Source organism: Lathamus discolor, chromosome 17 (assembly GCF_037157495.1).
Source record: "Lathamus discolor isolate bLatDis1 chromosome 17, bLatDis1.hap1, whole genome shotgun sequence".
Classification (NCBI taxonomy): domain Eukaryota; kingdom Metazoa; phylum Chordata; class Aves; order Psittaciformes; family Psittacidae; genus Lathamus; species Lathamus discolor.
In genome coordinates, this window is record NC_088900.1 from 2,275,371 (window position 1) to 2,285,933 (window position 10,563).

At 47.8% G+C, this 10,563-nt stretch overlaps 1 protein-coding gene across 3 annotated transcripts in view; it reads left to right on the plus strand.

The window, feature by feature from the left end:
* Window positions 1-5,628, plus strand: part of APLP2 (amyloid beta precursor like protein 2) — a 44,763-nt gene extending 39,135 nt beyond the window's left edge. For 2 of the 3 annotated variants that reach the window (XM_065697167.1, XM_065697166.1), the window contains 4 exons: window positions 1,662-1,744; window positions 2,571-2,645; window positions 3,073-3,228; window positions 4,007-5,628. In XM_065697167.1, the coding sequence (XP_065553239.1) occupies window positions 1,662-1,744; window positions 2,571-2,645; window positions 3,073-3,228; window positions 4,007-4,108 (416 nt within the window). In that variant the 3' untranslated portion in view covers window positions 4,109-5,628. The remainder of the gene's footprint in view (window positions 1-1,661; window positions 1,745-2,570; window positions 2,646-3,072; window positions 3,229-4,006) is intronic. The other variant, XM_065697165.1, reaches the window with a different exon arrangement.
* Window positions 5,629-10,563: the final 4,935 nt, after the last annotated feature.

Genomic DNA, 10,563 nt, shown 5'->3' on the forward strand with positions numbered 1-10,563 from the left:
ACTTCTACTAGAGCAGCTTGCTCCAAGCCCCATAGGAGAGTCTGTGATGACTTAGGGACAAAGATTATGTCTGCACTTGCTCCCTATGTCTACACTGAATTTTAGGAGGACTGCTAGGGAGTTTTGTGGGGGATGTTGAGCACGTTTGTGGGTTTCTTTCCCCTGGGAAGTATAGAGTCTAAACTGTGCCTTTGAGCTACATAGAACTGGGTCTATTATTTGGTACAGCACACTGTGACAAATAGCAAAGCTCAGAACTCCCAGCCCTGGAGACTCTGCTGCGTTGGCTCCTGAGGATTGACTAAAGCAGCCATAGGCCAAAAGCTGACACAGTAGTTCTCTAAAAGTTATTTGTGGCTGGTCTCTCCAGAGAATGCCCATCATTGCCTTTCACAATAACATGACCTGCTTGGGCAGCTGTGAGAAGTCAGACCAGCAGCCTTGGCCGTGTTTGGAATCTGATTACTGTCTCCAAAGAGCTGGATAGGGAAAGGGGATGCACAAAACCCCTGAGATGCTGCTTTTGGGAGGAGCTAGAGTTAAACCTCGGTTTCCTTGGCGTTTTGAGGCAGTAAAAACTTGCCTTGGAGCCAAGCAGCCTCTCCTTACATCTCCTCAAAGAACACGCTGCCAATTTCAGCAGCGGCTGACATAGTGTCTTAGGCAACCTGCAAGCTCAGCAGCTTGTGGAGAGGTGTATGCAGTCACTAGCAAAGTGTTAAGTGCTGTAGCAGTGTTGCCCCCACCTCATGCCCTTCGTTGGGGAGACCCCGCTGTAGGTTTGAGGCTTTGCTGTCCTCCTGCTTTTGCATTAGGGAGGTTTAGGTGTTGTGAAGGGTGTTGTGTTGTCTCTGCAGATAATGGAAACCAGGCTTTCTGCTGATGTGCTGTGTTGTGTTAGGTCTTTGTATCTTGCATCAGACTCTTCTCTTATTGATCCAATCTATTTATAAACGCTTCAGATCCAAACAGTTTATGCAGAGCAGCCGCCTCCTGTTAATTGATATTCCTCTCTTGATCCTATGCTAGTTTCAGCCTAGAAATGGGTGAGTGATGTTCTGGTACAAAGGCTGGTGTAGCTCTTCGCTCCTCCCTTGCCCTGGGATTTATTGTTTCTGGGCTTGTGCCAGAGAAGGGACAGCAGCTCATTACGGAGCTGGGTGACCTTGAAATTCCCATTCCCGAGGCTCTTGCTGATGCGCTTGGTTGCAAAAGAATGGGTGCCAGCATTCCCTATGTGCTGGCTCCCAGCATGGAGATGTGTGCCTCCAGCACAGGGTCACAGTGAGGTGGTGCTGACCCCAGGTGACATCTGCAGAAGGGAACTGCTCGCTCACACTTTAACACATTGCCTTGAACCTTCTAACAGCAGCACTTAACAGTAGATGGTATTTGTGGATTGACACCTCAGCCTGGTTTTGGTGAGTCTTGTCTGCTCCTCTCATTGCCACCTCATTCCCACTCATTAACAGAACCCCCTCCCAGTCACTTGTCACTGTAGCATAGCTTCCGAGCTCCCCTTCTGACACAACAGCATGAAGACAGGTTAAAAATCAGCGGTCCATGTGGTTAAACGCATTAGCCATGGCAGCTCTACAAAGAGTAGGTAACCCTTCCCAAAGTCACTGGGTAATGGTCCGTGCCTTGCTCTTCTGGTGCAGGTTCTGGCCTCACTGAGCTGGATGGGCTGATCGGCGCTGAAGAAAAGGTGATTAACAGCAAGAAGAAAGTGGATGAAAATGTGGTGAGCCCTCCACCTTTACTTTGTAAAGCTGAGATTGCTGGGGACACTAATTAATAGCAGCGGCTTGTTTCCATGCTTACAGAATGTCACTGCATTCGTTATCCATATGGTGTGGGGGAGTCAGTTTTCTGACTGTTGCAGGCTCTTAATACTGCTTAGCATCAGAAGGGTGGGAGGGTGAGGGAAGGAAAGAGATCCAGATCTCTGGCAGTCTGAGCTGGAGATCGGTCTGATTTAGTAACCGCTTTCCCAAGCAGAGACCCCTCTGTATGGCTTGATTGGAGCTAGGTCTGAACACACCATGGGATCCAGCTGTCTTCCCACCTATTTTTCATGACAAGAAAGGCCCTGCTGCCTTCTGAAGGGGTGCAGGCCGGTTGGTATTAGCTCCATCTACAGTGTACAGAACTCATGAGGTTCTGGTGGCAGCCTTGCCTCAGTTCCCTGGCTTAGAAACCCAACACAGTTTACTTTTGAGTTTCCTTTCAATATTGTTATTATAGAATCATAGAATCACAGAATGGTTTGGGTTGGAAAGGCCCTTAAGATCTAACCCCCAAAAAGGGTTTTTTTAAAGCCACAGGTTAGATATTCCACAGCAGAAGTGCTGTGTCCAAAGCTGGGTTTTCATTTGGGCCTGTAGTTTGAGGTAGCTTGGATGTCCAGATGGCTGCAGTACTCACTCGAAACGTTGGAAAACAGTTGAGAGCAGGGAAAAGATGGTTCTGAATCTTTGCTAGTCTTTATTAAAGGTCTCTTGCATGCCTCCTCATCCCTTCTGTCTTGTATGGCTCCCTTCATAAAGCACTTTTGTGGCTGTTCTCAGGTCATCGATGAAACCCTGGATGTGAAGGAGATGATTTTCAATGCAGAGCGTGTCGGTGGGCTGGTGGATGAGCCGGTACGTACGTGACTACCGAGTCCAGCGATGGGCAGGCTCCTAAAGCTGGGGTTTGGTTCTTGTGTGGTGCTGAATTTGGGGTTTGGTGCCTTGAAACTGCTCTTGGGAGGTCACGCAGCAGCCGCTTTGCTGTGCAGTGGTGTGAGCAGTGAATACACGTTAGAACCTGACCTGTCTCTCGTGGAAGTGCTTTGTGGGATGGGGAAGCAGTGTGGGTCACTGCCTGAGCAGGGAAACAAGTTTGTGTTGGTTATCCTTTTGGAGAAGATTTAGAGGTGAAACATTTACCCTGTCCGGTGTAATCAGTCGTGTCTTGATACCACAGATGGTTAGAGAGCTTTTAGGTCTCTATGCCACCTTTTAGGTTTAGCAGTGCATCTTCCTCACTGCTCTTCCTCCACTTTCTCCATTGCTTTCTTCCCTCCAGGATAATGACAACTCCCTCCGTGATGACTTCAGTTTCAGCAGCAGTGCCCTCATTGGCCTTTTGGTGATTGCTGTTGCCATAGCTACTGTTATAGTCATCAGCTTGGTGATGCTGAGGAAGAGGCAGTATGGGACCATCAGCCATGGGATTGTGGAGGTGAGAAACGACTCCTGCTCCGTAACTGAGGAAGAAAATAGTCAGCATGGAATCACATGTTGTGTGTAGGGGGTGAAGGTGGCAGGAGCTGCCAAGCCATCAGCAGCTCCACTCCTAGCTAGATGGGGCTTAACTCTGTCGATGCTGACACATGCATCACTTATGTATTAGTGTGCAGGTGTCGGTCATCGATGTGCCATGGTGGGATCTGTCACTTCACAGCTGTATTCCCGGATCACACGGAATTCAATTAGGTTTCCCTGCCTGGCTCAGGGTAGGATTTAGCAGTAAATAGGCTTTTCAGGCGATATCTTTAGCAGGGGAGTAAGTCAGTCAATCTGTAGCAATTTGTCCTCCCGACTAATGTAACAGCTATTAAGATGGAGCGAGGTTCCTCCTCCTTCCTTCTGCTCCCAACATGCACATTTCTAATGATGACTTAATGGAGTCTGCAGAAAGCTGCTTTTCCCCTTTGCCCAACTGATGCAGGAAATCATAATGACCTCTCTAATGAGAGAAGCAGGTCCCACACTTGTAACATTGGCTCACTTAGGAAATGATTTGTGCAGGACATCTCCAAATAGGCAAGAGCAGGCAGGAGGTGTTAGTGCCCAAATAGGGGACTCTGTTAAGCTGATTAGTTCTTGTGGCTTTACGTTTTTCTCCTGTTTGCTGCTTGCTGTGGTATTTATCCAGCGTGTGCCCGTTAGCTCTTGGTACTGTGAAGTAAGGCCTTCAAGGTCCTCCTTTGAGCAGTAACCCTCTGTTCTTCCCAAAGGTTGACCCAATGCTTACCCCAGAAGAGCGGCATCTGAGCAAGATGCAGAACCACGGCTACGAGAACCCCACTTACAAATACCTGGAGCAGATGCAGATATAAAAGAGATGAAGATACAGCAGCCCTGGCTGGGAAAGGCTCAGGGCGGAGGGCCAAAGTGGTCCAGCGTTTTGGATCAACTACTGACCAACAGTTGCTTCGAGAGGACTTCATCTTACATTCAGAACTCCTGGATCATTAAGACTATAATTACTACTGTAGAGTTGCAATTTCCATTCTTTTAAATGGGTGAAGAAATGATAATATAACAATATGATATATAAATCTCCTTAAATGGGAAAAAATGGATCTATTGCAGATATTTGACTGAGATGTAGTTTTCTTTTTTGGGTTTTTTTTTTTGGTTGTTTTTTTTTTTTTTAAATAATCTGGGAAATCCCAGTTCTGTTGTTCTGATGTCTGATACAAGCTCTATATATAGAAAATGGGAAACGTGGATTTTTGTTTCAGATAGACCACCTGCATATTGAGGGTCCTTTGTCCCAGCCCGCCTTGTAAAAAGGAGACAGTTGTGGCTCTTGAGTCCTTTTGGCTTTTATATATAAAAGCAGTATTTGGGTTTCCCTTTGCAGTTTTGATTCGCAAGTTAATTTCACTGGGAGTTGCAAAGAGATTAATTTAGGGATAGGAACTGTGACACAGACAGAAGCAATTGGGAATGGAAACTAACAAAAAACCCTGATAACAAGGAAAAAAAAAAGAGAAAAAGAGAAAAAAAGAGTAAAAAAAATAAAGGAGACCCCCCCCCCGCCCCATCCTCATATGCCAGTGGTGTGCACCCTGCTGCATAGCAGCCTGGGCTCTAGGAATCAAAGACTCCCTGGAGGCAAGGAGTTAAAAGGCTTCTAGCATCTCTGTTTATAGTTCTTCTAGTGGAATGTTAGGACATGGTTTGTGCATCCTGGGGTCTGCACATTCCCCCTGCCAGAGTCAGTTCTGCTCTAGAGTTGGAAGTTCCTGGGTATTGAATTGAAATCCTCCGTTCAGAACCAGTTTCCTTCAGTCCTCACCTGGCATTAACACCCCCCTCTCGCTACTACTTTCTAATTCCCCCCAGCTCTCCTGCCTCACCAACGTGGTAAGTAGCCGAGAGGCTCAGATTGCATCTCTCTTTGCATCTTTGGCCTTTGCATCACTCCGGGTGATGCTGGGCCATGGGCACGGTTCTGGGTGGCTTTGCCCAGAGATGACAAATCCCTGCCCCTCTGGGAGCTGATGGAGGTGGAATTCGCTGGAACTGGGGAGGGAAAAGGGACAAGGTGCCTGCTTGAAGGGCAATGAGATGCATAGGCCCCAAGAAGAAGAACAAAAGGGGTGTCGTTCCACTCACCATCATGTCTTTGTAATGCTTGTATAGTTGGTGTTAATGCTCACGGCTTTTTTAAATCTGGAGGTTCTGGTAACCTGTGGTGTATTTTTTCTATTTTTCCTGTGATTTTTCTTTTTTCCCTCCCCCCCTCCATGTCTCTTCCCACTATGCACAGATTTACCTGCAAACTCCTTCGTGTGGTCTGTGGGGAATGTACAAAGTTTAAACACATCAATAAACACTTTAACTTCCAGAGCGTTTCTTCTCTTTCTTCCTGGGCTCGCCTCGTTTCCCTCTTCTCATCCCTTGCCGAACCTGTGCAGACCTTATCCCCCCCCTCTTTGTCCACATTGCTCCAGTGAGAACGAACGTGACGGCATTGAGAACATTGAGCTGTGCCCAGAGACCTTTGTGGTGGTCTCGGATCCTGTTGACCTTCATGGGGAGAAGGAGATGCGACTGAACCAACACCGGGACTCCTGTTGAGCACCGTGTCCTCGCTCTGCAGGTCAGTGAGAGCTGATGGTTGTCCTCTGCCTGTCTGTCCAAGGTATCCCGAGTGGTTCTGGGGTGGAACAGCTCCCTGGGTGAAGGGAGCCACTGGCAAGGCCTTGGACCAAGTGGAGCCAAAGCACTCTGCAGTACCAAGCTGTTCCTGCTGCCCTTCCCAGCGAGGTGCAGGAGCAGATCCAGGTTTGACTTCCTCTTCCAGGCCACCCCAAGCTCACAGCCTGTAAAGCTGTCAGTGCTCCTGTGTGCCATTCCGCTTCTGGTTTCTTCCTTTGAATGCAAATTCCTGCTCTCTGATGTCCATGCAATGACCAAAGAGTTGTTGCCATTGAATTGGTGGTGTACGAAGCCAAGAGACACAATGAATCCTCCTCCCCATTGATCTGAGCAGTTCCCAATAGGTCTGAATGAAGAGGGGGAGAAGGAGGTAGGAGGGAATGTGAAGGTTTTGCCATTTGGAATAGGAAACAAGCAGTCGTGTGTCCTGATTCTCCTTAAATCCTGTCCTTGGTGTCACTGGAACTTCTATGTTCTGGTTAAATTATGCAGACACCACAGGAAGGAGCAGATGCTGTCCTAGAAACTGCCGTCTGTTGCCTTGTCACAGCTACTTGGGGAAGAGTTCTGATTCTAAACAGGAAATTGAAAGCAAAGGATGCCAGAGCGTATCTTCCATCCAAAGCTGCTGCTTGGACTTGCACCCTCAGGTAGGACAACCGGGAAGAGAAACAAAGGACAGAGGCTGGGGCTTGAATTCCAGAATTGAATGGGGAATTCGATTTTTTTCCTTCGCTAAATCCTATTTGTCCTACAGAATGAATGCATCAGGCTGGAGTCAGAGCCTGTTAGCTCCGTGCTTTGGCACAGGTTGCCAAGCACTCAGGATGGATTCTTTATGATGCATTTTGACTGCAGCTTTGGAAAGGGAATGTTGAAGATGGTGCCAGATGTTACTGGGGTCTGCTGTGCAAATGAAGGGCCAGGTTGGACAGGGCTTGGAGCAACCCGGTCTAGTGGAAGGTGTCCTTGCCTGTGGACAGGATGGTCCCTTCTAACCCAAACCAGGACCCACCAGCAACCCAGGGGTAGGGCTTGGTGCCCCAGGATGTGCCTTTGAACATAGAGCAAGGAGAGGTGGTCTTGAAAGCAATGTAGCTGAACAGAGGTGTTCCATGGTGGGGTTTTTATGCTGGGAAGGGGGAGTTGTTTTCCATGTTTACCAGGGCTGCTGCAGCAGTGACTGGCACAAGAACAGAGCAGAGCGGATGCTCTCGGGGCTGGCACTGTCATCAAACACAAGGTGAGTTATAATCCTTGCCTCCAGCCTTGGTGGGTTGGCTTTGGAGGGGATAATCTTGCAGCTGGGGCGGACTGATGGAGAGATGCAGGTTGGGAGGGACTCCTGGAGGGCATCTCACCTCCCGGGTCCCATCAGGTCGCTGTGTGGTTGGAGATAACACTGCCCTTTTGTGCAATGAGTCCTCTTCCCAATCCACGGGGTTTGGGGCACAAAAAACTACGTGAGTTTTATTCTATGAGGTCAGTAAAGTCTAAAGGTGAATTCGTACTTCATCCCAACAGGAAACCTGCATCCTTTTTAACTGCACTGGGCAAATGGATGTATTCGTTATGTGCAGCTTTTACTTGGGATGCAGAATTTATGCTGCTAGAGTGTGCTCTGGGTGGAGGGAAGGGTCCTGGTGTCACCTTTTTTTCTCTTTAGAAGACAAGTACCTCTTCTTTCGTGCTATCCTGTGATGTGAGTGTTCAGCAGGCCCAAAGGCCCCAGTCCTCACAGAGCATCTTTGGGGAAGGGCTCATTGCCATATGAGTATTTGCATGGTAGAGAGCTCAACTGCAGGCAAAGCACTGGTCCAGCTCTTCTCTATTGGGATGCATTGATGGTGGTTAGGTTATTTTCTGGGCTGAAATGTATGTTACCCACTTAACTGGTGACACACATCACCAGAGCTGCGTCTGGCTAGTCCAGGTACTTAGAATCAAGAGCCAGACTGGGACTAATGCCCCCACAATGATAGTTGGACCAAGCCCCTTAATGTAATAACCCCTTTTGTACAGATGATATGTATTTTGTGCCTTCCTCTGCTCATAATTCTTTTTGCTTACTGCTGTCTCTTTGTTTTGAAGGGCAAGTATCAAGAACACCCCAGAGGATGGTACCGCGCTGCTGCCTTCATCTGTCAGGATGATGCATCAAGAACTACACAGCCAGTGATGAGAAAAGTCCTTGTACTTTACATTCAGGCCTATTTGCACTTGATATTGCTTAATTTTGAGATGTTCCAAGTGTTCCCTCTCTCTATATATATAATGTCAGTAAGGGAGGTGGGACTGGATTTGAGTGCATCCAGCAATGCAACACTTGGTGTGTTTGCAATAGCTGCATGAAGACACAGAGAAGCTTCAGCACTGAAATGGGGAGTGTCTTTGTGTTCCCCAGCAAAGGACCTGGGCTCTGGGGCAAGAGTTGGTGTTACTGGTAAAGAAAGCTAGGGACCCTGCTTGCAAGGTAATAGGAGGGGTGGGCTTTGGTTTTTTCTTTATAAACTAGGAGCAAGGGGGGGGGACTGCAATTTTGGGTTCTGCCTTGACATTTATTATGATAGAAAATAACTTGTGCATTTTGGGTTTAGAGGGCTGTTTATGGGGGTTTTACTTTTCCTTATTTCTTTGATTTTGTCTTTATTAAATGTTACTTTATTATTATAGGGTGTTTTGTTTGATCAGACTCAGAGCCAGAGCTGATTGCTTGCAGAGAGGTGCGTGGCTTCAGCTGCATCCATCCATCATCCCTTACCTCTCTTGTACCCATTAAAGACATCGTGCAATTAGGATCAGTCATGGCTTAGTGTGAAGCTTCTCCTCTTATACCTGTTGAATCACAGCAACAAGAGAAAGCACAGGGCACTTAGACTGTGACATAACACACAGAATAAATGCTTTCTCTTAAACAGGGGTTGCTCCCTGCTAACACACCAGTCCCTTTGTACGTCCATTGCTGTACGAGAGACAGTGCAATCCCCAGCACCACGCTTAAGCCTGGTCCAAAACACAAGCTGGTTTCTACATAAGATGAATCGAGTCATGGAAGAGCTCACAAAAGCCTCCAATGATCATTAATCCATCAGTTAATGAAGCAGACTGCTGCAGATGAGGCTCCAGGAGCCAAGCTGTACCCTACAGCTCCAGCTCTTTGTGTCATTTCAGTCTCCGTTGTACCTGTGCTTCACTGCGTCGCCACATCACCAACCTCCAACTGCACAGATGCAGGACTTAGGTTTCACAGCCCCCATGTGAACACTGCACCGTTCAAGACAAGTATTGTTAATGGTAACTAAATGAGTTTCATTGGAATAGGAAATGTAAAACCCATTTAGGTGACACGGGCTGAAGCTGCAGTTAAGACCCGGACGTCTCCTGCACTGGAGCTGTGCCCAGTAGCTTTAGTCAAGAAACAGGTAGGGTTTGTCCATGAGGTTGCAAATAGAGGGAGGAGGAAATGGAGCTGCTCCGTGTCCATCAGTTGCCGTGAGCCCAGATTTGGGGGAAGATACCCAAAAGCCAACAAACCAGCCGTGGTTTCTGCCTTTGCACCTTAATGACAGCACTCACTAGGGGATGGAGCAGGTGAAGGGACACAGAGAGCAGTTGAAGCCCATTGTAGGGTCAGCAAGAGAGAGATGTATCACTGCAAATCCAATAAACACAGTGGGTTGTCGAATACGTTCGAATCAAAGCATCTTCATACTAAGCTCACACATCAAAGCAGGCCCTACCGATGCTTGCTTTTCCAGCAGCAAGGGGCACATAAAGACACCAGGGGAGGAAAGCAAGGACTGAGGCTGCTGCTGTTCTTTCATCGTCACAACACATTATAGAGAGCAACTGTTCCAGTTTTGGATGCAGTATTAATGCCTTGAGCCATGTTTCCAAGCTGTGCTGGCCACTCATCCTTTAACCCAGGTCTCAAGATGTTTATGCCCCACCACCATATCACCACAAATGGCTCTTGCAGCCCAGTACATGAAAGCAAACCAGATTCTAAGTGTTAGGAAAGCTATTCTTTATACCCAGCCTCTTACATCTTGCCATGAGCAATAAGCCACAACCCGAGCTGCAGCCTCCCAATAGCCATTAAGAGCCCTGAGAACAACTTCAGGTTTGCTAACAAAGGTTCACCATCTTCTAGCAGCTGTACACAAGAGGTTTTCCAGCTTCCTTAAGGAAAACAGCAGGATGGGTAATTACAAACTCAATGGATATGGAAATGTGTGCACCAACAGACGTGGTGCTTCCAACATCTGTTCCCTGGTTGCCTGCTGTGTTGCATTGCCTTGACCTTCACAGTGTCATTGCATTGACTGCTAAGAAGTAGCTGGAGGAAGCTGGTGGGGCTCCATCTCACCAGCATCCCTCCTACACCTCTCCAGATGGACCCATGCGCTACTGAGGAGTGACTAAGACATGTGCTTACCTGAGGCCACCAAGGAAAGTGGCTCTCTTGATGTTACCTGGGAGCTTCTGGGGTGATCAACAGTGCTGAAGTGGTCCAGTGGCATCAGTGCTCCCCAGGAGGAGGAGGGGAAGGATGAGGATGCTCTTCTTGAATGCCCCACAGAAGCAGCACTAGGATCTTGTTGGATGTCTCAGCAGGTAG